This window comes from Ursus maritimus, unplaced genomic scaffold (genome assembly GCF_017311325.1).
Source record: "Ursus maritimus isolate PB19 unplaced genomic scaffold, ASM1731132v1 scaffold_2, whole genome shotgun sequence".
In the NCBI taxonomy this organism is placed as follows: domain Eukaryota; kingdom Metazoa; phylum Chordata; class Mammalia; order Carnivora; family Ursidae; genus Ursus; species Ursus maritimus.
In genome coordinates, this window is record NW_024424452.1 from 10,157,620 (window position 1) to 10,184,651 (window position 27,032).

The following is a 27,032-nucleotide window of genomic DNA, read 5'->3' on the forward strand; positions in this document are numbered from 1 at the left end:
CACGTGATTATGCAGAGCCCAAGTCAGGGCAGCTCTGCCCCTTGTTCACTGGGCGCCGCTGGGCACGGTGCTCAACCTCTCCACTCACCACCTCTTCATAATGGGATGAAGTGGGAAGGTGGGTCTAAAGGGAGAAAGGGTCACCCCCTCCCCAGGTCCAGCATTCTAGGATTCTCCACTTCTAGGCAGGGTGGTCCACCTTTTCAGTGCTAGACTGGGGGCCAATCCCTCTGGCCATTTCACTCAGCCCAAACCCTGTTCAGCTGTGCCTCCTCCAGCACCCTGGGCAGGGCCACCCCAGCTCCGGGTCTCCAGCACTGGGAAGAGCAGACTCCTGAGCACATCTGTCACAGTCGGGCAGAGGTTCACTCCTCCCCAGATCAGATGCAGCCTCCTCCTTTAGCCCCCTGCCTAGCCGGTGAGGGCCTGAGACATGGGCCATCGCCTTCCCTCACCGGGGCCTGACCTCACTGCAGGCCTCAGAGAGAGAGAGAGAGAGAGAGAGGACCTGACGGGCACCCCTCTCCAAGGCGACCACCATAGTCCTCAGGGTGCACACCGCCTCCTCCTTCTCGGGTCTGGGTTCTTGGCCCCCAAGGGAAACTGAGGCCCCTTCCGGGCCTTTGCATCCCCCGAGGCTGCCGCACCGAAGCACGCTTCCCTTCAGATGCGGCAGTTTTCGGCTTACGAGTCTCCGCCTCGCGGCGCCCAGCAGAGACTTGGCGCTCGGGCGAAGATGAATGAAAGGGCGGGGCGGGGCGCCGCCGAGGGCGCGAGGCGGGGCCGCGCAGGGCAGTTCGGCCGCTCGCCCGCGCCCCGCCCCGCCCCCGTGCCGCAGCTCCAGGCCCCGCCCCGGCCCGCCCCTCCGCTCCCTCCCCAGGCCGCCGCGGCGCGGAGCCGGTGCCGGAGCCGGTGTCCGAGAGGCGGCGGCGGCCGAGCCCCGAGCCCACCTCGGCCCGGCCGCGCTCTCCGCCTCCGCCTCCCGGGCCGGCGGCGGCGGCGCCGGCTGCGGGCGAGCTCGCGGGGCCCGGGCCGCCCCCAGCCCCAGCCCGCCGGGCCCCGCCCCCCGCCGAGTGCATGAGGTTGACGCTACTTTGTTGCACCTGGAGGGAAGAACGTATGGGAGAGGAAGGTGCGCGGGGCGCGGGCCGGGCGGGTGGGGGCGTCGCGCCGGGGCAGCTGGGGGAGCGGGCGCACGGGAGGGGGCCGGGCCGGGCAGCCGCGGAGGCCGGGTCTGCCGCGAGGCCGCGCCCCTGCCTCCTCGGGGATGAGCTCGCCCTTCCCGAGCCCTCAGGCCCCTCCCTGACACGCTCCCACCCCGTTTCCCCCACCTCTGCCCGGGGTGGGCCCCTCCTCCCTTTCATCCCCGCCTGCCCCCTCCCCCGACCGACGACCACCCGGGAGGAGTCCCAGGCGCAGCCCGCCCGGCCCAGCCTCCCTCCGCGTGGTCTGCCCGCCCGGGGCCCGCACTGGGGCCATCCCTTATCCTGTCTCTAAGCCGGCCGGGATGAAAGAGGGGCTGGGGAAGCCGCAGCCCTGGGTCCGAGCTGCCCGCCCTGCTCCGTGACCTTGAGCCAGGGGCTACGTCCCAGGCCTCAGTTTCCCCGTCTTTATAATTGGGGGCTGGGTAGTTGGCCCCCGGTACTGGTGGTTGGGGGCTCTGATGGGCAGAGCAGAGATAAGCCTCCTCCAGGGAACCGTTGGCAGTATCCTGGGGGCTCCCACCCCCTCTCCCTGCACCAAACCCAGTGCCTGCCATCAGTCTTGGCTGGGAGGATGACTCTCATTCTAGTGTCCTCTTCAGACCCTTTCCCCGTCCTGAGGCCCAGGGATTGGGTTGCAGGACAGTTAGGGTATGAAGACCCCCAAGACTCCCTCCCTGGGGTCTCCTTCCCAGGGTTTCCCGAGCAGCCATCACATAGTCTCACCTGGTACAATGCAGGTCCCATTTATGCCAGCCCCTCCAGCCCTGCTCTTCCCTAGGACTCCTGCCAGCCCTCCCCCAGGCCCTTGAAGGCCTACTTGGGGCAAGGGCCCAGCTCACTGTCACCCCTGCCTCTTGGTCCCTGCAACCTCATGGAGGGCCAGGCTGTGGCCTGGGAGCCTGACTGTATGACCAGGCTTGCCCTCTTCAGGACTCAGTCTCCCCATCTGTACAATGGGGAGGAGCAGGTTTGGGGGAACTTCCAGGGCCCACCCAGCTCCAAGGATACTAGGCCCCTAGAATGACTAAGCATGCCTAATGGCCGGCTTGAGGAGGTGCCAGGCGTCCCCAGAGCAGTTGTCTGGGAGTGCCCAGCTCTGCAGCCCCAGGCCCTCATAGACCAAGGCATGGCCCAGACTCAGATGCGGCCAGCACCTCCGGGCTTCCTGCCTTTCTCCTCCTGTGGGGGCTTCAGCTCTGGATACACCAACCTGGCCCTGTCCAGTCCCTGCCCTTTGAAGATTCCTCTTCCTGGACAGGCAGGGGAGGAAAGGGGCAGTGACAAGAGTGTCACCTGCTGCCTTATCTCTAAATCCTGCTGCTTTCTTCCTCCCAACTGACCTTGCCAGACAGGAGTGGAAGCAGAAGAATGCTGTTGCTGGAGAGTGGACATCCGATCCTCCTCTTCAGTTTACAGATAGGGAAACCGAGGCCCAGAGAGGCTTAGCAGCTTAGCCAAGATCTCACCAAGACTCTCAGACCTGCGTCTTTTCTCCTGCTAGGCACAGTGTCTGGGTGCTCTGTGTGGGTGCACGACCGCGCCTCCAGAGAGTGATTCCTGACTCCCTGTGTCCTTGCAGGAAGTGAGTTGCCCGTGTGTGCGAGCTGCGGCCAGAGGATCTATGATGGCCAGTACCTCCAGGCCCTGAATGCTGACTGGCACGCAGATTGCTTCAGGTAGGGAAGTCTGGCCGGGGTGGGGGTGCCCTGAGCAAGGCCTGCCAGCGACCAGAGGCTGGGTCAGCGGTCTGGGAGACCTGGCTAGTCCCTCTGGTGCCATCTCTGGTTGTGACTTCCAGGAAGTCTGTGGCCTCAGTTTCCCCATCTGTAAAATGAGGCATTTAGACTAGAAGGTCCCCAAGGGCCTTTCTGTTTTGTCATCCTAGACCTCTGAGGAGAGGAGGAGAGCGACCTGAATTTCCACCGGTATTACTGAGGCCTACTGGCACCCAGGCAGGGGGAGGCTGTGGAGGGCAGTGTGCCCCTACCTTCTGGGTGCTCATGCTCCAGAAAAGGAAGGAAGATACAACCCAGGCCCCATTGTGAACATGCACAGCCCAGTAAGACCAGCCCCATCCCTCCACAAACCAACTCCAAGCATTAGAGAGCGGGCTCAGGGCTGCGGCCAAGCACAGGGGGACCCAGAGGTGGCCCAGCCACCCGATGGGACCATCCTGAGAGGCAGGCGCAGGGGATAGCCTTAGAGTTAGCTGTAGGGCCAGAACCCGGGGTCTCAGGGACGTGAAATTTCCCACGTGGGGAAGTGTGACGGGGGCATTTCCAGGCAATGGGCCTGGCAGGTGACAGGGCAGGGCCAGTCAGTGAATAGCAGAGTTGAGGTGGGAAGGCATCGACCACAAGCTAAAGGGGCTTATTTTAGGCAGTGGGAACTTCTGACAAGGTTGGTTGGTTTTTCTTTAAGAATAGCGTCCAACATTTTCTGCTATTTAGGAAGGGCCAGGCACCCTTCTAAGGACTTCTAGATATTGTGTTGTCTCCATTTCTGGGGACACAGAGGTTAATTCCTTGACCAAAGTCACACAGCCAGCAAGTGAAGTGAACACACAGCACCCACCCTGGCTGGTGAGGTCAGAAGGGAGGCAGGCGCCGGGCCCCGGAGCTCCCAATCAGGCGATCACAAGAAACCTTCAGGGACAAAGAGGGCTCTGGATAGGCGGAGAAAGCTACACGCACAGAGACAGAAACTGAGAGCTCATCTGGTTGGAAAAGAGCGAGCGGAGGAGGGAGGTTGGGATCAGTTTGTGAAAGGACCCCAAGGCCAAGATAAGGACCTTCCAAGGGCAGTAGGGAGTCTGCCAAGGGTTTGCAGAAAGCAGGGGAGGGATGTGGGCGGAAGTGCTATTGAAAAATGCCATCCCAGTGGGCAGATGGCAGTGACTTGGCAGGGAAGGGACTGTCACAGGAGTTCAGGGATCTGAGCTCAGAAGGCCTGACCTAGGACAGTGACTACAGTGGAGAGAGGGGACAGTTCCGGCTCATAGGCATATTAGCCACTGTTTATTGGCGCTCTTAACATTACCCTTGACCCTGAACAACATAGGTTTGAACTGTGCCAGTCTACTTACTTGCAGATTTTTTACAGTGCGATATGCAAATGTCTTTTCTTTCTGATTTTCTTACTAGCATTCTCTCTAGCTTAGTTTGCTGTAAGAATACGGTAGGTGCTATATATAACATATAAAATATGTGTTAACACGCTGTTGATGTTATGGGGAAGGCTTCCGGTCAACAGGAGGCCATGAGCAGTTAAGTTTGGGGGAGCCGAAAGTTACCCATGGTTTTGTGACTGTGCGGGGTCGGTGCCCCAACTCCTGCGCTGTTCAAGGCCTCACCAGCTGGATTTCGTTAAGCCTTCACCGTAACCCCATGAGTTATCACGACTTGCGCGGTTTACACGCAAGCACGGGCTGGAGCCTGTGTCCGCCTCACCCTGAGTCACTGCAGGGGTGAAGAGGTGAGGGGCGCACGAGCAGGGACTGGGGAATAGCAGAGGGAGCATCTGAAGCCGTCTGGGCTCTTGCCCTGGGTGCTGGGGAGGATGGCGGTGCTTCGGCTCTCTTGGAGTCGGGGACTGGGTTGATGACGAGCTGTGCCTAGCCACACTGAGTTGAAATGCAGCCAGCCACCCGGGCTGGTGGTGCCTGGCCCAGAGCTGGTGAGGTGGTCTCAGACCCTTCAGAGGTGGGAAGGCTGGAGAGGCAGCTCCCTTGGCCCGGTGCTGAGATGGAGATGGTGGGCAGGATTCAGGATGGGGCCGAGAGGAATCGGGAAGAATTTGGGGGACCCCTCTCTGCTGAGGGCGGGGAGGGAGGTGGAATTTGGGGAGACATGGGGGGAGGGCAAGGAACGTGGCCATGGAAGCCACAGCAGGGAAGTGGGATGTAGCTTTTCAGGGGTCCCTGCCCTGCAACCAGGGGAGGAGTAGGGCCCCAGGTCAGGGCAGTAGGGAGAAGGATATGCTGCCGTCCCGGGTGTGATGGGGTACAGGTAGGGCCCCCACAACAAGAGCGGGCCCACAGGCAGTAAGAGCCATGGCATCCACGTTCTGGCCTCCACAAGTGCTGGCGGTGGTGTGCGGTTCTCCCAACAGCCCCCAAATCTGAGCCAGGCCAACAGTGTCCTTACCCCTGTGACAGTTAGGAAGCACGGTCTGAGAGGAGTCACTGCTTGCCTGCGTCCCATGGCCACCTGGCAGCCAGGCTCTGGATTCTACTTGCTTTGTCCCTAGGAGCCTCTCAGTGCCGTGACGGGGGGCTGGCACCAGGTCCTGGGGCCCCGACCGAGTACCTTGTGATGGGAGAGCTGTGAAGGCACATGGCAGGCCTCTGGCATTAGCACGAGGGGGTCACTGTCACCACAGGGCTCTCTCCTTCCTCAGTCCTAGCTGTCCCACCTCCTGCGCGCCCCACCTCCTGGGAGGTCATGGCCAGGCCGAGTGGTCCAAGCTTTGCTCTGGTCCAGCTGCTGGTCGGGAGGTTCCTTCCCAGAAGCCGGCAGCACACCAGCCCTGGGGCCACTATAGCTCTGGTGACATCTCCCCAGAGGCTGGGTGGGCTGGTGCCCCCCCACCAGTGAGGAGGGGTGAGCATGCAGGGGGCATGGGGTTCAGAGCCAGGGCCCGGGTGCAGTCTCCCCCTCTCTGGGGGACCTTTCAGGCAGGGACGACAGACCGTCCGTGGAAGTCAACCTCTGTTCTCTTGGGAGCAGCACTGGAAGAAGCAGCTGCTTGAGAGCTTGTCCCTGTCCCCAGAGCGTCCGGAGCGTCCGGAGCGTCCGCTGCCTTTGTCCCGGCGGAGGCCTAGGGGCCTGGAGGGCACGCTCTCAGGTGTGCAGGGCTGAGGGCGGAGTGCGGGCCACCGCCTCCCGGCCTGCACCAGAGCAGAAGGCCCCCCAACTGCTTCCTGTTGTGGGCCAGACCAAGGCCTCCCCAGCCACATTGCTGCATCCTCCTCCCCGGCTGTGTGGCCACGCTGGCCCCACCCTCTGCAGCCTCCAATCCTGAGGGCCTGGAGGAGGATGGGGAAGCAGCCAGCCGGCCCACCCCCACGCTGCCCCCCTGCTGCAAGGGATGCTGGCCCTAAGAAGAAGCCGCTTCCTCAGAGGAGCCAAGTAAGTGCAGAGCCCCCCCCCCACCTGGCCCAGAGCTCAGGCAGGGCCCCTTGGGTGAGGGCCCCCTGGGGCCGGAGGCCACCTTGTGGGGCAGACCTACCTGGGCCTGGGCTGCTATGGGGGCAGGAGAACTGAAACTCCTCGGTCACTGTTGGCCGCCTGTTGGGGGAAAGCAGGCCGGCCGCTGCTGAGACTTCTGGCCCTTTGGTCGGTCTCCCTGCGAATCTGGTCCTCCAGCTGTTCTTCCTTCACCCCTCATGTCCAGGGATGTGGCCTTGGCTAGAGGGCATCCCTGGGAGGGATGGACCTGTCCCTGCGGAGCTGGCTGCTGCCCCCCAGTACAGCCCTCAGTGCCTGAGCTGGGCTCTGTGCCTGCCTGCCCGTCCTCCAGTTTCTCTGTCTTGCCCGGTCGTCCCTTCACACCCTCGGTCCCTGGTGCTTCTCCCCTGACATCCCAGCTGGGGGCAGCAACACGCGTGGGGGCACCCCCAAGAGCCCCAGCTTCCTCCTCTGGCTGGTGGCTGCATATGGGCCTGAGAGATGAAGGCATGGACAGGGCCAGGGGCTCCTCTGTGCCTTCCACACTAAGAGGTACACTGAGGCCCTGAGTGCCGGCACCAAGCGGCTCTATGAGCCTGGGCTACATCCCCTGTCTGAGATGGAGGCCCAGCCGGCGGTGCCCCCGGGAGCGGCGCTGGGATGCTGGCAGTGGGGACCGGTCCCAGGTTCTCATTGTGAGTGCCTGGCGTGGGACCTCGGAGAGCCCTCGGGGTGATGGCAGAGAGGCTGGCAGTGCGGACTGCATGTGGGGGCACCCCAGCCGGGTGACTGAGCCGGCTTCAGGGAAGTGGTGGCCAGGGAGCCCAGTGCGCTCCCCCCGCCCTTGGGGGAGTCAGCGCCCCGTCTTCCAGGGCTGCTACAGTGAGGAATGTTTGTGCGGGAGTGCCAGGCTAGGAGTTTGCAGGCTGGAGAAGAGCATTCTCTTCCCCCAGAGGAAGGCGGCTGCTCCGGAGCCCCCACGGGCCCACCCACCCAGAGGCAGGCGGGGGGGCCCTGCTTCCTGCAGCCTGGCAGCCAGCAGTGAGGGGGAGACTTCTGTGGTGACACTGCTGTGACGCGCCGAGTGTCTAGCCGGTGGAAGGGCAAAGTGAATCACTCACTGATGGCACAGGGCGCGCGGGCGGTGGGGGAACCTCCCCAAGGTCACGGTGCGGTGCGCGCGCCCGCCCCTTCACAGAGCCGTCTCCGCCTCCGCCGCGCACCTTCCCGCCAGGTTGGAGGCCCCTGAGGGCGTGCACTCGGGATCCCTCTCATCCTGGGCGGCCTCCTTCCAGGCCCCACGCCTTACTTGCCCCTTCGTCCGCCCCGCAGTGAGATGCGCGCCCCCTAAGGGCGCCCGGGGCTGGGGCCGGGTGTGCGGGGGCAGGAAGGGCTGAGGATGACGTCATGGCTCCCGGCCAGCGTTGCTTCCGCTGCCTGCTCTCACATCCCAGGGCGGCCTCCAGAGGCTCTCCCTCCCCCACCGCCACCTCTCGTAGTTGGAGTTCATTGACCCCCCCCTTCCTGCGTGCACGCCCGCCCCGGTGCATCTGAACTCAGGCATTTTGTGCCTTCTTCTCCCCAACCCCCAGCCCCGCCTGTGGTCCCCGGCCCCTCCCCTCAGGCTCCCAGACAATGGGGAACTGGCTGGATCCTCTTAAAGGGACAGTGTCCCACCAGCACTCTTGGCTGCCGTCCTCGCCCTCCTCTTCATCCCCGGTTCCTAACGAGCATCAGTGAGTGTGGTCTGTGTGACCATCCGTGCGCTGGCTGCAGAGGCTGAGGGTTCTCTGGGCGCCTGGGGGCCGGGCAGTCTCACTCAGGCCCCAATCTTCCCTGCCCTCCTCTCTCCTGGATTGTTTCCCTACTGGGCGTGAGCTCTGAGCCTGGTACCTGGTCCCTGCCTGACCTTGGCACATGACCCAGGGCGCTCAGACGGCAGCGGAGCCAGGCAGGTTCTCTGCTCACTGTGTACTCTGGCCCAGAGTACATATGCGGCCAGGACCCTCAGTTAGGCTCTTCGAAACCCAGTGTGACTTGTGCCCCTGCTGGCTGGTTCCCAGGACATGGCGCATTTCTGCGTTTGCTCATCCTGACTTAGCTGAGCTGCTGGTCCCCGTCCAGCTCACTTGGGTGGGAGGATGCCAGGCATGTAGGTCTACCTCCTGGCCTGTGGGATAACACACGGAAGGAAGCAGGTGCATCTCCTCACCCCAGCTTCCTTCCGGGGCCCCAGCCGGGCCTCTCCCATAGCCCCCCCGATAGGGCAGGGGTCCTGGCCTTGATGACCACACATCCGGGCGTTCTGTGTCAGCGCCACTGCTCCTCTGATGGCAGGTGCGGCGCTGGGGCCCTGGTTGAGCTGGGGTGAGCAGGGCTGGGCTGAGCCCCCTTCTTGGGGCTGCGGCACCCGAGGGCTGGATGAGGTCTCGGAAACAAGGAGATCCTCTGTCTTCACTGACCCTGGCTGGTGTCTGCTGAGCCACGTTCCTGCCTTATATTGTAGCGGAACAGGGAGTAGCGTTGCTTTGGGTCTGTGGCACCCATCACGCGACCTTGGGCATTTAGAGCCTCCAGAGTTCATCTGCCTCGTGGTGGCCAGTGTGGATTAAGTACAGTTAGCCAAGACAGCGGGCAGGTGCCAGCAGGTGGTAGCTCTTCACAGCTTCACCAGGTCACTGCCATCTCCATCAGCCCCACCCGAGTCCTGGGCGCCTAGGTTCCGTTCCGTTCCCCCCTCCACGGGACTGGTGAGCAGGAGCAAGCTGTTCTCCTTTTCTGGGCTGTCTCCCTTGCCTGACAAGGGACAGGGGCTCAGAGGTGAAGCGCATCTCTCACCCTGGGACTGGCGGTTTGGCCAGATGATCTGGTGCTCTGGGTGCAGAACTGCCATGGGTGGTTGTACAGGCTGTGCACTGCACAGAGGCTTCTAGTCGAGGGGCCAAGAGAGGCTGAAGCCATCCTAGACTCCTCCTGCTAAGCCCTGGGCCCCAGCACAGGTTTCTTTTGCCCAAGGAAGGCACGCCTTTTTCTAATTCTTACAGAGGCACCTGCTGTGGGGAAGGGGGCCCGGGCCAGACTGAGTCTCTGTGCCTCTTCCACCCAGGTGTTGTGAATGCAGTGCCTCCCTCTCACACCAGTACTACGAGAAGGATGGGCAGCTCTTCTGCAAGAGGGACTACTGGGCCCGCTATGGAGAGTCCTGCCACGGGTGCTCGGAGCACATCACCAAGGGGCTGGTCATGGTAAGTGCCCTGCCCCACTCACACCCCGCGCCTGGTGCAGGCATGTGTGTGTCCTCACGGATTTCCCTACCCCAGCCCTCTTTGGTTCTCCTTTTCGCTGGCTCGGACTCCCCCCCTGCCTTCTGAGCCCATTGGTCTGTCTGTGTGTCTCTGGAACCAGCATCCTAGAGCTGGCCAGCCAGGCCCCCAAAGTTGGGTCGGGTCTGCCCTTCCAAGGGGAGGGTGAGGAGAGGAGCTATGGGGCTGCAGGGGCTGCTGAGCTGGGTTGTCCCCACCACCCCCCTGCCAGGTGGCCGGGGAGCTGAAATACCACCCCGAGTGCTTCATCTGCCTCACGTGCGGGACCTTCATCGGGGACGGGGACACCTACACGCTGGTGGAACACTCCAAGCTGTACTGGTGAGTGCCTGGGCCCCATCCGGGCCTGCGGTGCCCACCCCGTTCCAGGTCTTCCACACCGGGGTCCTTTCCCCTCCTGCATGGCGCAGGTGTTAATAGAAGTTGGGCGTAGAAGTCACTGAGGAAGGACACGGGAGTCACACCAAGAACAGCCGCCTTAGACGCCCGCTCTCCCGTGTCACGGAGGGGTGGTTCTGGCACACACCCCGCAAGTTCAGGCCCAGTCCCCAGTTGGCCCCAAGTTCAGGGGTTCCCACAACCCCTCAACTTTGAGAATTCACTAAGCGACTCCGAGAACTCAGGCAAGCCCTATACTTAGGATTACAGGGGTTTTTATAAAGGGCACAGATCCCTTTATATGAGGACCAGCCAGTGGAAGTGACACAAAGAACAAAGTGGGAGGGTCCCCAAATGCGGAATCAGGAATCAGGACATGTGATGCCCCCATTTGCCCTGGCATCACCAGAGTTTTTATTGGGGTTTCATTACGTAGGCACCATCGATTGAATCATTGGGCACATGATTGAACTTACTCTTCAGCCACCCCCGCCCCCCCCTCCTCCAAGGTCGGGCTGGGTCACAGGCCACCCCCATCTAATCACATGATTGGTTCTTTCTGGTGCCTGGCTCCCATCCTGAGTCATCTGTCAACACAAGCTCAGGTATGGGCTGAGGACCACTCCTATTCCAAGGATTTAGACCCTCTTTCCCAGGAACCAGGACAAAGACCAGACGAATTCTAGATTATACAGTGCTGATAATGCTGGATTCCCCGGGCGGCATGGCTTAGTCCCAAATGGGCTTTTAATGACTTCCTCCTGAACTGGATTTATCCACAGGCCTTTTCCTGGCCAGCTTACAGCATGACAGGAATAGACCAGCCCAGAATGACTGAGAGGGGCAGGGGCTGGGCCAGACGTGCTCAGTTCCTGCTCCAAACCTATGGGGCAGCTACGACCCTCCTGCCTTGGGGAGCCGTAAGGGGAGGTGGGGAGGAAAGAGGAGCCTAGGGCTGGGAGATGGGGGGCGTGGTGATGCCATTGACTGTCCTGACACTCTTTTCTTCCCCCTCTTTGGGTCCCTACCACGCGTGGCCCTTGCAGTGGGCACTGCTACTACCAGACTGTGGTGACCCCCGTCATCGAGCAGATCCTGCCCGACTCCCCCGGCTCCCGCCTGCCCCACACAGTTACCCTAGTATCCATCCCAGCCTCGACTCATGGCAAACGTGGACTCTCAGTCTCCATCGACCCCCCACACGGTCTGCCGGGCTGCAGCACAGAGCACTCCCACACCGTCCGTGTCCAGGGGTGAGTCTGGCTGTGGCCATGGGGGCTCTGGGGGGGTGGCAGACTCTAGGGCTGGGTGAGCATTTGGGCATAGATAGAACCCAGCTCTGACAACCAGGGTTGTATGCCACATCCCTGGTCCAGTCATTCCTTTAAAAACTATGACCGGTGTTAGATAAAATATTTAAAACAACTTCTTTAATCCATGTATAACCCAACAAGAAAGAGGAGTAACCAGGTCAAGGATAATTGATGCAGGGAGCCCAGGGGCATCAGCAGAACCATGAAAGACAGCCATGCTCTGAGGCCAAATCAAAACTCAGTGAACTTAAGCTTCAGTTTTTAAGTCCTTTCATGGCTGGGCCTCTCAAAGCCCTGACCTGCTCGAGGAAGCCGGTCACATTAGAGAACTCCTCCTCCATTAGGCTGAGATCCCAGAAGGCTCTCAGAGTGAGGATGAACGAGAAGCAGACCACACCTTCCATCAGTCTCCCACTCCCAGAACTGGAAGATAAACTGATTTGAGCCTGAATGGAAGGGGAGGGGGGAATCTCTCCTGAGAATTCACAAACTTGGGTTTGCAAACCCAAACTCATATGCCTGGATGGCTCGAAACGCCCCCAAGTCACAACTGTAAAAGTTTCAAGTACTTCCCAGCTGGCAGTGTTCCCCAGTCCCTGATAGCATCAGATGCAGATCCTTTCACTTTACCGAGCTCAGTGTCCCCAGGAAGATGAGCCATTCAGTGCAAAATCACTGACCGCCTAAGGAAACAAGGCACTGTGAGCGAGAGTCAGCAGAAACAACAGGAAGTAGAACCAGACCTATAGACTCTCCAGACACTGGAATCATCGGAAATGATATAAAATAATTATGCTCAATATGTTGTAATCAATAAGAGATGTTTGGGGAGAAATGAGTAAAGAGCAAATAAATTTGGAAAAGAACCAAACAGAACCCCTAGAAATGAAATCTGTAATTATTGAAATGGAAACCTCAATGCAAGGGTTTAACGGTGGAGGTGGGCTTTAAACTACCGAAGGGAGAGGCGGAGACACAAAAGGACGAAAGCTGTGAAAGAGAGGTTAGGAGACATGGAGGACAGAGGTTAGGACACACGGATGCCATCTGGCATCCCAGGAGAAGTGCGAGATGATGGGAAGGAGGCGGCATTTGAAGATACAGTGGCCAAGAACATCCCAGAGCTGACATCAGGCACCAATCCCCAGACACAAGCCCAGTAAATCCCAAACAAAATAAAAAGAAATCCACCCACAGATCACCCCATCTAGTGGAACTACTACACCAAAGGTGAGAGAAAAGTCCTTAAAAGTGGCCACGGAGTCTGGGTGGCACAGTCGGTTAAGTGTCCCAACTCTTGATTTTGGTTCAGGTCATGATCTCAGGGTCGTGAGATGGAGCCCCATGTCGGGCTCCATGCTGAATGTGGAGTCTGCTTGGAATTCTCTCTCTCCCTCTCCCCCTGCTCGCAAGCACCCTCTCTCTCAAAAAAAAAAAGTTGACATAGAAAATAGACAAATAGACAAATTATCTTTAAAGGGGGGCAGCTGATTTCTCAACAGAAACAGAGGAAGCTGGGAATAACCGAAATGATGTATTCTGTGCACTGAGCAAAAAATAACCGCCAACCTAAGATTCTATCCTTGATGAAAATACCTTTCAAGAAAGGGGGAGAAATAAAAACACATTTAGGCACACAGGATTCAGGAGACCAAGATTTGATATGAGCAGGTCATCCCTAACGAAGATTCTAAAGGATATAGAAAAGGTTTGAAATGCAAGAAGGCAGGCAGATAAAGGAGCCAGCCCCGTTGCCAACACGCTGTGTGACACTAAGCAGCCCCCTGTCCTCTCTGGGCTTTAGGGTCTTTGCCTAGTGAGGAAGTTGGGCACCTTGGAGCCTTCTAAGATCTCTCCTGGGCTTTGATAGACTCCTTGAGAAGTAGCTTTAAATGCCACCACCCCCCCCACATTCATATTCTGCCTGGGAGCCCAGTGCCAGCTTCCACTGGACCCAGCGCACGCCTCTCCCACAGCTGTCTGGTCCCGGCACCATGGCGACGCACTGGTCAGGGGGGAAGGTGGTGCCCCTGCCTCTGCTCCCCCACCTTGAGCTGCAGCCAGGCCCACAGCTGCCTCGTATACACAAGCGGGCAGACAGACTGGTGAGAGAGATGGGGGAACTCCCAGACCAGCTGGTCTCTCGAAACCAGGCAGGATTTTAGAACCAGAAAGCCAGCAGCACCTCCTCCCTGCCTCCCTCGCTGGATGAGCACCCTCGCCAGCCAGCATCTGCTTTCCCAGCAATTTCGGCCCAGACCACGCCCTCGGAGGGGCCGCCCTGCCCCCCAAAGTCTGCTGACCCGATTGACTTGTCTGTTTTAAACAAGTCTTCGTGGACCGCTTTTCTGTTTGTCGAAGGCAGCATTTGAAAGAAGGTTTAATTCACGTGTGCCCCAGCCCCCTGCCGCCTTAGCAGGAGACTGAGGGGAGGCAGGGAGGCTAAGGAGTGTACTTTGAAGACTGTACCCACTAGAAGCTTGTATTGATGAAACATGCTCACTGTTTTTCGGCTCTTTATCTTGAAATTTTCGAATTTATGGGAAATTTACCAAAACAAGAACATTGACTACCTGCCCACGCTTCAGCTATGTTCACCAATTTTAACTTTTTCGGGGCCGCATTTAGAGTGTGTATGTTCCCTTGCATATACACACGTGTGTATGTATGACTTAATGTATATGTACACATTGCTGTCAGTTACTGTCACTGAGAGCATGTCACAGGCACTACTGACCCTTCCTCCCCACCAAGTACTTTACACGTTCTCTTAAAAACAAAGGCATTCTCTTACGTAATTATCGTCATGTCTTACAGCATAATTATGACGTTGAAGAAGTTAGCACTGACGTGATGCTTCAGTCCAGTATACAGTCCACATTCAAATTTTGCCAGTTTTCTCAACACCGTCCTTTCTGGCCATTTCCCTCCTCCCAAGATCCAGTCCATGACCTTACATGGCATTGAACGCTCGTGTCCCCTTCAGTCTCTTTGAGTCTGTGACAGGTCCTCAGCTTTTCATCGTCCTTCATGACCTTGACCTTTGCGAAGAACATGGGCCGGTTATTCGGTAGAATGCCCGTCCATCTGGGTCTGGCGGCTGTGTCCACTTTGTCAGATTCGGGTAACGCGTTTTGACCTGATACAGCATTTGTGATGCCGTGTCCGTCCCGCATCCTCCGACCAGACCCATGAAGTCAATAACGCGTGCCCTTTATTGGGGATGTCGCCTTTGATTACTCGGTTCAAGTACAGTCTGCTGTCTGCTGTCTGGGGTTTGTTTTTTCCCCCTTTGTAACATGATCAATAAGTCATTTGTGAGATTTGAGTCTGTAAACATCCTGCCCCCAGCAGCCTTTCCCCAAACGGTTTTAGCATCCGTGGGGGCTTCTTAGCTGTGTCACTTATTACTGCGATGGCCACATGATGGTGACTGCCTAACTCTGTTCTCCTGCACGAATTACCTGGCTTTCCAGGGTAAGGCAGAGCTCCCCCACGTGAGAATATACTCTTGATAGTAGAGAATTTTTATAAACCTTTTTTTCTCTTTTTCTTTTTTTTTTTTTAAAGATTTTATTTATTTATTCGACAGAGAGAGAGACAGCCAGCGAGAGAGGGAACACAAGCAGGGGGAGTGGGAGAGGAAGAAGGAGGCTCATAGCAGAGGAGCCCGATGTGGGGCTCGATCCCAGAACGCCGGGATCACGCCCTGAGCCGAAGGCAGACGCTTAACCGCTGTGCCACCCAGGCGCCCCCTCTTTTTCTTTTCTTTTTGAAAAAGTGAGAGCACATGCGAGGAGGGGGGAGGGGCCGAGGGAAAGGGAGAGAGAGAATCCCAAGCAGCCTCCACGCCCAGCACGGAGCCGAGCCGAGGTGGGCTCGATCTCATGACCCTGAGATCATGACCTGAGCCGAAACCAAGAATCAAATGCTTGACCGACTGCGACACCCAAGTGCCCCTTACAAAACCTTTTTCTTGAAGTCCCCGGTCTCCTTTTTGTTCCACTCCCTACCGCTTCCCCCATCTCAGGGCAAAGACAAAGTAAACGTTCCTTAAAAAGCCTTGGTGAAGACAAGACGAACACAAGGTAACCAAGGAGTTCAAAGAAGCAAATACATTTGGCAAATTGGCCATTCCGCGGGTTCGAGTCTGGGTGCCATCCTGTCTCTGGGCTGCAGCTGTGGCTCAGGGTGGGCTGCTAGCCCCGTGCTGCTGACTCTGGAGAAGTGGAGGCCTAAAGCACAGCAGGCATTTGGAAGGATCGGTCTGTCCTGCGTGGCAGAGACCGCGCTCTGCCGAATGGGAGCCCCTAAGCCTCCAGGCCGGAGCAGCAAATAGCACTTTTCTCCACTTTCACACCCACAGCCGATACCCGTAATCAATGACGGAATTCTTCCCCACCAAACCAGAGCTCCAGATTCTAGACGGGTGCCATCTGTCAGGCATGCCAAATAGAAATGAATTTGCCTCCTCCCTCACTGCGATCTGATCCCCTCGGCCTTGGTTTCCCGTCAGGGCTCCAGGGGACAGGCAGGCAGGGGTCTGACCACTGTGACTGTCTCCCCACAGGGTGGACCCAGGCTGCATGAGCCCCGACGTGAAGAATTCCATCCATGTCGGAGACCGGATCCTGGAAATCAATGGCACGCCCATCCGGAATGTGCCCCTGGATGAGGTATGGGTCCCGAGTCTGGTGAGCAGGATTGGGGTGCCTTCACGCCCGACTCCTCCCCCAGCTCCGTCTCCACCAGCTCGGACTCACCTGTGGCACGCCCGCTGTCCCCAGATTGACCTGCTGATCCAGGAAACCAGCCGCCTGCTCCAGCTAACTCTTGAGCACGATCCCCACGACACGCTGGGTCACGGGCCGGGGCCTGAGCCCAGCCTCCTGGTCTCCCCAACTCACACTCCCAGTGGGGAGGTGGGCAGCTCGTCACGGCAGAAGCCTGTCCTGTAAGTCAGCCCCGTGCTTTGTTGTGTCCAGAGGCTTTCACGGACGCCGGGCCTTGGGGGGGGTAGGGCCTGGTCCCTGCCGTCCAGGAGCTCCCAGTCTGGTGGGGGACTCAGCCTTGCAGAGAAGCAGGCCAGCAAGGGGTACAGAGGGCTGAGAGGGGAAGGGTCATGAGAGGTGAGAAAGCAGGGGACAAGCCCCCCCAGCTGGGGGTTGCCCAGCACTCCCAGGGTTCACGGGGCACCCTGGCTTCACGGAGCAGCAGGCAGGTGGCTCAGGATGATGGGAGCATCGAATGTCGTTGGGGAGGGGTGGGCCGCCTAAAGGGCGCGTTTCCCGTCCCTTGTGCACAAGGGTGCCCGAGCCCAGAGATGGCTCGCGGGCCATTGCAGGGGCCCAGGCAGGAGGTCCCAGGGGCCCCATACCCTCCTGAAGGGAAGGGGAGCACAAGGAAGAAACCCAGAGGCAGCCTGGTCCTCACTCCACTCACCCTGAGGCCTGTGCAGGACTCCGGACAAAGATTTTTGGGGGATACCTTCTGGGGAAGCTGCGTTTACTCTAAAAAACGGTGGTGTCGAAGGCCTGTCGTTCCTCCCTGCGTGCATTTGTCTGGAGCTCTAGCTGCCCCCTGGAGCCACTCACACGGCAGGGTTAGGCCATCCTGGCCAGGCTGTCGGCCTCCACACCCCAGGGCCTGGCACCCGAATGCTGGGAGACAGCATCTGACCTCGGGTCAGGCAGAGCAGGCCAGGGGCAGACGGACCTGCGGACGCCACCTGCAGGATAGCAGGATGGCAGGCCTAGGACGGGGCTCTGGGGGCTGGTCAGGGTGGGGCGAGAGCCTTACGGCCACCCCGGAGAGCTGCCCTGGGCCGCGCTCGCCCGCACTGCGGTGGGGGTGCTGATCGTACATGGACTGGCGTGGATGGGAGCGTGGTGGGCAGGAGGCAGGGGTCAGGGCTGAGGCCTGGTGCCCACCTGCCCCGGTGACCCTGAGCCCGGCCTGCGCCTCCCCAGGAGGAGCTACAGCATCGACAGGTCTCCGGGTGCCGGCTCACTGGGCTCCCCAGCCTCCCAGCGCAAGGACCTGGGGCGCTCCGAATCCCTCCGCGTGGTCTGCCGGCCGCACCGCATCTTCCGGCCCTCAGACCTCATCCATGGGGAGGTGTTGGGCAAGGGCTGCTTCGGACAGGCCATCAAGGTACGGCGTGGGCCTGCGCAGGGGTGGGGCCGGAAGTGGGAGCGGGGGACGGTCCAGGTGAGAGCCCTCAGTCCACATGCCTCCCTCCAGTGCCTCCAGAAACCCACAGTGGAAGGGGCACCCGGCTTCCAGACTTCTGGCTTGTGCTCTTATCCACTTGGGCTTCCCTGAGCTGGTTAGGGGGAGGGGACCTACTTCAGAGAGACCTAGAACTTTATGGGGAGGATGTGGTTGGAAGGTGGTGGGCGGGAGGGCAACCCGGGCTGACCCAGAAGGCTCCCTTCCCAGGGCCTTGTATATACTGAGCCTGAGGCCAACCCCTCATGGCCCCTACACTGCTTACCCCCTCCCACACTCCCCCAGTAGAGAGTAAGCCCTTCCCCGACTCTGATGTCCCCTGGCTGTGACCCAGCTGGAAGGTTCAGGATTATGCAGAAGGTGCCTGTCAGGCCCTGTGCCCGGTCCCCTTCCCAGGGAGGGGAGTCCCTGGTAGAGCCTCCATTCGACCTCCAGGAGACCACCCAGCAGAGCAGAGCAAAGAGAGCTGGGCTTTGGGTCAGGCGGTCCTGGACCTGAGCCCCAGCCACCCCCTTCTCTCCTGCTGGGTGACTTTGGATGCTATCAGGAAGCCTCCTAAGGCCCCGTTGCCTCATCTATGAGGGAATCGATAAGTCCCGCCCCTCGGGGGTGGGGGGCATCACCCGAAATGCCTGTGAAGAGCTTCAAGCCATGTGTCCGTCTCCCCCGCAGCTCTGGGGTGGGGCTGGGGCCTCCTTCAAGGCTGGCAGAGAGCAGAGCCTCTGTCGGCACTGAGTCTCCGTGCCTCGGTGTCCCCACACAGGTGACGCACCGGGAGACGGGCGAGGTGATGGTGATGAAGGAGCTGATCCGGTTCGACGAAGAGACCCAAAGGACATTCCTCAAGGAGGTCAGTGAGCAGAACTGCTGCCCCGTCTTCACCAGACTTCTCCATTGAGACAGGTGGCTCGGGGTTCCGGGAGGATGGGACACTCAAGCCACACATTGGAAGAAGAGAAAGTATCTCGCCAGGAGAGCGAGAAGGACAAGGGCATCCCTGGGGGTGGGCACAGCTCATGCGGACAGCACAGTGGCCAGTGGGTGTGGCGTGGGCTGGACAGGCGGGGACTCCTCTACCTTCGGGACCGGTGGTGGCCTCTGGCGGGGCAGCGGGGAGAGAAAGAGACTGGGGCACAGCCCCAGGCCTAGCCTGTCTGCACCCCACCAGGTGAAGGTCATGAGATGCCTGGAGCACCCCAACGTGCTCAAGTTCATCGGGGTGCTCTATAAGGACAAGAGGCTCAACTTCATCACAGAGTACATCAAGGGGGGCACCCTGCGGGGCATCATCAAGAGCATGGTGAGTGCCCGCGCAGAGCCCCCGCCTGCTGCCCCGTCCCCGCCGCCACACTGTGGGCCCTGGGCAGGCAGCTGCTCTCTGGGCCCCCTCAGCCCCTTCAGTGCGGTTGGCCTCCGGTCTCCAAAGCCCTCCAGACCCTGATTCTGAATCAGACAGGGAGCCACCAACGCCCAACTAAAGCTGAGGTCCAGAGAGGGCAGCAGCTTCATGGAGAGGACACACAGGCTGTTTCGGGAAGGCCGGCCTGCGGACCCGCGGCCTGGCCCTTTCTCCGGGCCCAGAGCAGCCATCCCAGCCTTACCTGCCACGGGCGGGCACCTCAGGAAAGGCACCTTTGCTACCTCTCCGCTGGGGGCCTTTGTACTGTTTACTATGTTCTGTAAAATTAGGAACTTTAAGAGCTTGGAGAACAATCGCACATCCAAACTGAGCACGTATTTGGGGAGGAGCTTGTAGCAGCCTGGTGCTCGTGGACGGTGCCCCATCTCGGCATGCCCGAGACCGAGCGGTCCTATTCCCCAACCGCACCCCGGATGCCTCCCTCCCTCAGGCTGGGGTCCCTGCAGGCCCCTCACAGGTGCGAGTTCTCAGAAAGGATTCTGTGGTCAAGTGCAGTTTGGAAATGCCAGGCTACCCCCGCGCGGGGCTCCTCACTGCACTCTGGTCTTTTATGCTCTCTGATGTCCTCACCCCGTACTCGAGGTCTGCGGCTGCGGGACGGGGTGAGAGAAGCAGGCATTTCCAGATGATCCGAGCCGAGAGCCCTCCTCGCTGGCGCTCTGTAGGCGCTCTCGTTGGGCCCATCTGTCTCTGCCCGTACAGGAAAGTAGGTGCAGATTTTCTAAAAACCTGAAAGAATGGGATTGTGTTGAAGAGCGAGGTTTTTTTCCCCAGAGAGCTGGATCGGGAGTTATGGAGGCGTATCCCCCACTTTGTGTTTAAAATCACATACTGGAAACTGATGTGTTTGAGTTACCCACCCACACCCCTTAGATGCGGACAGGTGTGGGTGCAAGGGCGGGGTGGTCACTGGACTCTCTGGGACACTTGCTCCCTTGGCTTCTCTCTCACCCAACCGGGAGACCGTGGCCCCGTTGGCCCATCCTGGCCCTTCTCTCCGCCCCCTCAGGACAGCCAGTACCCGTGGAGTCAGAGGGTGAGCTTTGCCAAGGACATCGCTTCAGGGATGGTGAGTAGCCTCGGGGCGGGGGGAGGGGTTGGGGGGGTTGGGCTGGGTGATCTGACCCCACTTACCAAAAGATTCTGTTCCACTAATCTGAAACTTTGCAAGAAAGTCTGAGACGGAAGCCGTCAGGAAGCTCTGAGAAAGCAGAGCGGGTGGGTGATGCAGGTGGGGAGAGCACCCCTCACTCACACGACTGGGGCAGCCTCTAGGGGGCCAGGGCTGGCTCGGCTGGGCTCCCTCAGCACAGCGGCCTCCTGACCTCCATGCCCCCTGCCCCCAGGCCTACCTTCACTCCATGAACATCATCCACCGGGACCTCAACTCCCACAACTGCCTGGTCCGAGAGGTGAGCAGCCCGGGCGGGGAGGGAGACTGCAAGAGCCCTGCCCCGCATGCTCCTAGCCTCAGGGCCTTTCGGGGACCGGGATCCTGGCTTGCCTCCTCCAGTTCTCCTCCGGCCTGTGCGGAAGCAGCGCCAGGAGGGGGACAGACCCGGCTCGGCCATTTGCTTGGACTGTGGCTGCAGCCCTCTGAGCCGCCCACATCCCAGGTTATTAGGAGGCTCTGATAAATGGGTACAGGAGAAAGCGATGGGTAATGTGTGACAGCTCGTGAGCGTGGCATTGCCAGAACAGCCCACGGCAGAGTGGCCAGGCCTGCAGCACGCAGCAGGAACAACTGCAGGTCCGGAGGGGGGCCTGGGCGTGGGGGTGGGCATGGTCAAGGGGAAGTGAGGGTAGTGGGGAGGGGGGCAGGGAGCCCAGGGTCTGAAGGGTGGGGACGGAGGGCTGTCCACAGGAGACAGCAGGGGATGACTGGCCATGCCCAGCTGGAGAGGTGGCGCACTCGTTTCCTGGGGCTGCCATCACAGAGAACCATGGACTGGAAGGGTTGGAACGACCGAAATGCATTCACAGGGTTCAGGAAGCAAAAGGTCCTGAACCAAGGTGTTGACAAGGTTGGCTCCTTCTAGAGGCTCTGAGGGAGAATCTGTCCCGTGCTTCTCTCCCAGCCTCTGGAGGCCGCTGGCACTCCTTGGCGTTCCTCGGCCGGCATCCACTGCCTGAGGCTTCCCACTGTGTGTCCTCTTACAAAGACAGCAGGCACTGGATTTGGGACCCGCCTTGATGTAGTATAACCTCATCTGAACTGGTAGCATCGGCAAAAGTCCTGTCTCCAAATAGAGTCACTTTGAGATTCTAAGTGGACATGAATTTGGAGAAGGAGACCATTGATCGCACCACGGGCAGGTTGAGATCCGGGCGTGGAGGAAGAAGTTCTCCAGGCAGGCATTTGCCAAATGAATTCAGTACAAGAAGGGTTTTAGGCCCTGCAGCATGACATTCAGGAAGCAATGAGTTGGTCACTTTAGAGTTGGCGGGGTTGGGGGTGGGGGCGGGTGTCTCAGCCCACTGGGAATTTTCAGGAGGTTCTGGGGGCACCTGGGCTCGGAAAGCAGTGGGCGGTGAGCACAGACAGGTGGGCGAGGGTGGAGCCACCGGCCTCCCCGAGCCTGCTCACACTGCCCCTGCTGGCGATGAGCGTCACTGCAAGGCTGAGCCAGCGTGGTGTGCAGGGCCGGGACAGGGTGGCCTCTCGTAGCTTCTACCCAGCAGCAGGGGGCATCCCTTGAGAATCTGATAAGAGTTGTGAGCCGCCCCCCCCAACCCCCAGAATCCATCTATGCACAAACCAAAACTTCTGCCTACCATTTGGGGCCTCCAAGAATCTGGCGGTCACCCTTACTGGTCTCCCATAGCAGGGTCTGGGGGGACTCTTCAAAAGTGGACACCCTCAGCAGAATGGGGCAGGAATCAGCACTTGAACGATCCTGGTGGACCCTGCGCGTGCTCAGCGCCTCCCCTGTCTGCTGTCTTTGTACAGTTTTCTCTAGGTACCTGTCACATTGGTGTCACTCCCAGAAGTGACAGAGTCCTTCCCTACGAAGTGAGCCTGGTCCTAAGCCCCGCCCGGCTGGGGCCCTGCCGTCTCCGCCTCTGTGCCCACTCCTCGGTCTCCCGGCACCGTGGCCAATCCTGGGGCTGGCATGTAGGGTCTGCTAGAGGACCTCCCCAGCCCCCGGACTTGGCACCAGTGCCCCAGGGCTCCTGCCTGCCCCCTGTCCTTCAGGGGGGCACCCTCCCCGATTTTCCCATCTTGCCGGGTAGACACAGCAGTCAGCCTCTCCACTCCACAGGGCTACAGGCCTAGAAGGGCTCCTGCAGACCTAGAACAGTGGAGCTGACCAGCTGGATGGCCTTGGGCAACACTCTTAACCTTTCTGGGCCTGAGCATTATCGTGTGTAAAGTGGGGATGAAATTAACATGCACGTCCCCAGATTGTTGGAGGGAGGAGTGACAGACAGAGCTTTCCCGGGTCAAGCGGAGGACCTGGGTCTTAAATGAGAATCGCTACCTCCCTTGCACAGCCGGGCGCCCCGGCAGCCCAGGCCCCAGGGTGTCTGAGGCGTGTCCTTGGAGCTGTCTGCGGATCGGTCCCGACTACGCGTGGGGTGGGCAGGTGGTGCCAGGAGCTGGTCTCAGTGCGGCCCTGCTTCCTCGTCACCCCAGAACAAGAACGTGGTGGTGGCCGACTTCGGGCTGGCCCGGCTCATGGTGGAAGAAAAGACACAGCCTGAAGACCTGCGAAGCCTCAAGAAGGCAGACCGCAAAAAGCGCTACACGGTGGTGGGCAACCCCTACTGGATGGCGCCCGAGATGATCAATGGTGAGTGGGCCGCCCGCCCGTCCCATCCACCCGGGCCCAGGGCTCCCAGGCCGGTCTGCGGCCCCCAAGTCCCTGGCCTCCGCCTCCTCCGCCTCGGCTCCCTCCTTGGGTCCTGTGCCTCCTTTTCCTGTCCCACTGTAACAAATCACCACCCACTTGGCTTAAACACCAAATTATTATCTAGTCCTGGGATTGGGAAGTCAGGTATCGGCTGGGCTGGGTTCCTTCTGCAGGCTTGAGGGCAGAACCCATTTCCCTTCTAGCCTCTAAAGGCTGCCTCCGTTCGTTGGCCCGAGGCCCCGTCCTCTGACGAAGGCTAGGACCCTGGCACCTTCTTGGACCTCTGTGTCCGTTGTCAGGTCTCCTTCCGTGCCTGCCTCCCTCATAAGGACCTTTGTGGTCATATCATCCTCTGCCCATCCCCAGATCTTGACTTAATCACACTGGCAAGTTCCATGCAGGGCGACATCTTTATGGGGCCCAGTGAGTAGGTGGTGGACAGCCTGGCCCACTTGGGGCCTCTCTCCCACTTCGTTTCTTTTTTATCAGGCCCGTCACCCGGTGACCCACGTATGGCTGCGTGGTGCGCTATAAAGCCCCCGCCCAGGCAGGTGCACAATGGGGTCAGGGCAGGCAGGGCCGGGGGCATCTCGGCGCCAGCACCGCCCGGAGTTAACGTAGCCGCCCACATCCCACCCCGGCGACTTAACCTGCAACATGGGCCTCACTCCCTACCTTCAGGGGGGGCTGTGAGGATCAGCTAGTTTGTAAACCAGTCAGAATCTGACACGTGAGAGTGGCCGTACGGGTGGTTTTCAGTGTCCTGCAGTAGATGGTCTCATTCCCCGTGTCAGAGCTGAAGAGCTCGAGGCTCCGAGCCTTTGCCTGTCCTTGGGGCCACCGTCCACAGATTTCCACCAACTGGACCATTTAAAACAGCAGAAACTTACTCTCTCATGGTTCTGGAAGCCAGAAGTCGGAAGTCCGGAGAGCTGTGCTCCCTGCAGGGATCTGAGGGGAGATCACCCACTGCTTGCTGCTTCTAGCTGCTGGTGGCTGTCCTGGGGTCGTGGCCCCTGCCCCCTCTCCTGTGTCTTCTCCTCCTCGGTCTCCCTTAGGACACTTCTAATGGTGCTTAGAGCCCACCCAGATAATCCAGGATTCCCTCATCTCAAGATCCTTAGCGATCATATTGGCAGAGACGTTTTTCCCGATAAAGTAATGTCACACATCCCAGGGGTTTTACATGGATAATTTTCAAGGCCGCCACATGGTCCTTGACTTGCCTAGAGTCTCAGCTGGTCAGTGGCCGAGTCGGGCCTAGAACCCCCTGCCCAGGGCTCTCCTCATCTCCCAAAGTTTGCTCAGACCTGGTTGGGGCGGGGGGGAGTAAGGGGGCAGAGCCTAAGCCCTGGTCCCACGGAGGTTGCTAGCCTCTGCCTCCTGGCCCCAGCCGGGCGGCCCCTGAGCTAGCCTCACCTGCTGACAGCTGATCTCTCCGCCTAGGCCGCAGCTATGACGAGAAGGTAGATGTGTTTTCCTTTGGAATCGTCCTGTGCGAGGTAGGTCCAGGGGCGGGCGGCAGTTGGCATGAGGCTTGGTGGCTCCCGTCCACTCCCTGCACTGCTGGGCTGCAGGTGGAAGTCTGCAGGGGCCCCAGGCTGGGGGGCGGGCGGGGGGAGCTCCTGGGAACGGGGCTGCCCACAGCAGCCTGCACCCCCCAGGGGGCGTGTTGGCCGGGCAGGTACCAGACCAAGTGGTGCCCAGCCCCAGGGACTCCCTACCCCCCACCACCCTGGCTAACTGCTGCGCCTTGTGCGGGACAGATCATTGGGCGGGTGAATGCGGACCCTGACTACCTGCCCCGCACCATGGACTTTGGCCTCAATGTGCGAGGCTTCCTGGACCGTTACTGCCCCCCAAACTGCCCGCCGAGCTTTTTTCCCATCACCGTGCGCTGCTGTGATCTGGACCCTGAGAAGAGGTAAGTGCGGTTGGGGCTCTGCTGGGAGCAGCCCTAGAGGTGGGGCCGGTCCCCTGTGGAGCAGAACCCACCACCCCACCCCCCTGTCACCCCAGGCCCTCCTTCGTGAAGCTGGAGCAATGGCTGGAGACCCTCCGCATGCACTTGGCCGGCCACCTGCCACTGGGCCCGCAGCTGGAGCAGCTGGACAGGGGCTTCTGGGAGACCTACCGGCGTGGCGAGAGCGGACTGCCTGCTCACCCCGAGGTCCCCGACTGAGCCCAGCCCACCCAGCTGCCTCCGGCCCCACCGCCGGCGCCACACTCCTCTGCACGTCGTGGCCGGGTGTGGAGGCCTCCGCTGGGCGGGAGGCACCCAGACTCCTACCTGGTGCCAGGCCCTGACTTGCCTTCTTCTCCCCTGCGGGCCGTGGCCCCTGCCCCGTCTCTGCCCCTGGCCCCAGAGCTGGCCTGGCTGCACACACCGTCACCTCGCCCTGCCTTACCTCTGTCTTGGTGGGGCCGCCCCCTCCCGCTTCTCCTTGCATGAGCTGGAGGGCCCGCGTGAGTCCCGCGCCATCCTGCACCCCGCCCCCCCCAGCCGTCCTGTGCACACCCACCTGTCTGCAGCTCCTCTGAGGCTGGGCTGGAGACAGTCTCAGACCAGGCCTGGTAACGGCTGGGTACGTAGGGGAGGCCGCAGAGTGAGGGAGAGGCCGCGTGGCTGGGGGGCCTCACCCCCTGGGGGGGTGTCTCGGTAGCCGCAGGTATTGGTAATTATCCAAACCCCCAAACACAGAGAGGTCTGCCCCTGTAGGATGGAAGTCCCCGGTAGCTCGGCCGCAGGCCTCTCTTGCTTTGGGTCTCTCCATTTCTTTCTTGAAGCCACTTTAGTGAGAAGCAGGTACCAGGCCTCAGGGTGAAGGGAGGGTCCGCTGGGGGAGGGGGGAGTCGGGTCCCTGGGTCAGAGCTGCCGGGCGGAGCCACAGAGGGACGCTGGGCAGAGCGGACGAGGCACGTGTCCACCAGCATCCCAACCCCCGCAGTTCATCTCAGTACCCCTCCCGGGCTTCTCCCCAGGCTCCCCGCCCCGCCCCATGGCCCTCTGTCCTCTGGGTTCTTTCTGTGTAATCTATTTTTTAAGAAGAATTTGTATTATTTTTTCATACGGCTGCAGCAGCTGCTGTTGGGGGGCTTGGGGTTTTATTTTTCTGGCGGGCGGGGGTGGGGGGGCCATTTTGTCACTTTGCCTCAGTTGAGCATCTAGGAAGTATTAAAACTGTGAAGCCTTCTCAGTGCACTTTGAACCTGGAAAACAACCCAGACAGGCCCGTGGGACTACGAGTCCGGGAGGTGGGACGCGTCCCCTCCGTCCAGGAATCGTGATGTCTAAGGAACAAAAACCCAGACTCAGAACAATAAAATAAATTCCATACTCCCCACCCAGATTCCCCGTTGCCATGCGTGTCTGGGGCCCCGAGGAACCAGGAACGAGAGCGGCTCTTTGTGACTAGAAGCCCAGGGGGCAGGCCACTCGAGTGGAGACTTCTCCAAAGCTGGGTTTGGGAGCGGGGAGGAGGAGATACTAGGGAATGCATTGCTCTCATGTAATAACAAACGTTCTCTTCTTTCTAAAACTCTCAGGGATCCAGTCAGGAAAACAGATCACAATAGCTCAACTAGAGGGCGTTTGATACAGGGGACTGTTGACGCAGCGGTTGAAAGACAGTGCAAGGGTAAAAAGTGGATAGTGGGATAACCCAGAGATGGTGAACTTTGGGAAGCAGCTACGCGCCCCCAGCAGGGGCATTTAGGGAAAGGGGGGGGTTACTTTAGCTATCTGGTGTTGGCGTATTGAATCACCTCTTAAACTCGATGGCTTGAAAGAACAGTGATGGCTTGTGGCTGAACTCTGTCAAGAATTTGGGAGCAGCTTGGGTGAATAGTTTTGGTCAGGGGTCTCTCCTGAAGTGGTAGTCACGTACTGTCTGGGCTGCAATCCTCTGACAACGTGAGTGGAGCTGGAGGGTCCGCTTCCAAGGACCCTTGTAATGGGGCTTCCTCACGTGGCTGCAGGTTGACACTGGTGGCTGACCAGAGGCCTCCGTGCCTGTCAGGGCCTCTCCACAGGGCTCCTCGGGCGCCCCTGTGGCATCCTCTAGAGCGAGCATCCCAAGAGAGCCAAGCAGAACCTCACTGCCTTTTATGACCTAATCTCAGAAGTCACAGCATTACTTC

The 27,032-nt window shown here is 59.9% G+C and overlaps 1 protein-coding gene across 2 annotated transcripts; it reads left to right on the forward strand.

Moving 5' to 3' along the window:
• The first annotated feature begins 1,045 nt into the window (after positions 1-1,045).
• LIMK1 (LIM domain kinase 1) lies at positions 1,046-26,236 on the forward strand. Of its 2 annotated transcripts, XM_040634951.1 has the most exons (16): positions 1,046-1,132; positions 2,785-2,881; positions 9,480-9,618; positions 9,908-10,017; positions 11,121-11,327; positions 15,958-16,063; positions 16,175-16,341; positions 17,357-17,540; positions 18,382-18,468; positions 18,787-18,918; positions 20,048-20,107; positions 20,385-20,450; positions 22,676-22,832; positions 24,339-24,394; positions 24,659-24,816; positions 24,912-26,236. In XM_040634951.1, exons 1-16 carry the CDS (start codon positions 1,078-1,080, stop codon positions 25,072-25,074), a joined length of 1,944 nt encoding a protein of 647 aa, XP_040490885.1. In that variant the 5' UTR covers positions 1,046-1,077; the 3' UTR covers positions 25,075-26,236. The 2 variants fall into 2 exon arrangements, with proteins under 2 accessions (XP_040490885.1, XP_040490886.1); XM_040634952.1 differs by lacking the exons at positions 1,046-1,132; positions 2,785-2,881 and adding an exon at positions 6,209-6,334.
• Positions 26,237-27,032: the final 796 nt, after the last annotated feature.

Excerpts from the sequence above, each read along its gene's own strand:
- LIMK1 (XM_040634951.1), top strand. The coding sequence starts at position 1,078 with ATGAGGTTGACGCTACTTTGTTGCACCTGGAGGGAAGAACGTATGGGA. Across the intron at positions 16,064-16,174 it reads GGAATGTGCCCCTGGATGAG|ATTGACCTGCTGATCCAGGA; the intron begins GTATGGGTCCCG and ends CGCTGTCCCCAG. Across the intron at positions 16,342-17,356 it reads TCACGGCAGAAGCCTGTCCT|GAGGAGCTACAGCATCGACA; the intron begins GTAAGTCAGCCC and ends GCGCCTCCCCAG.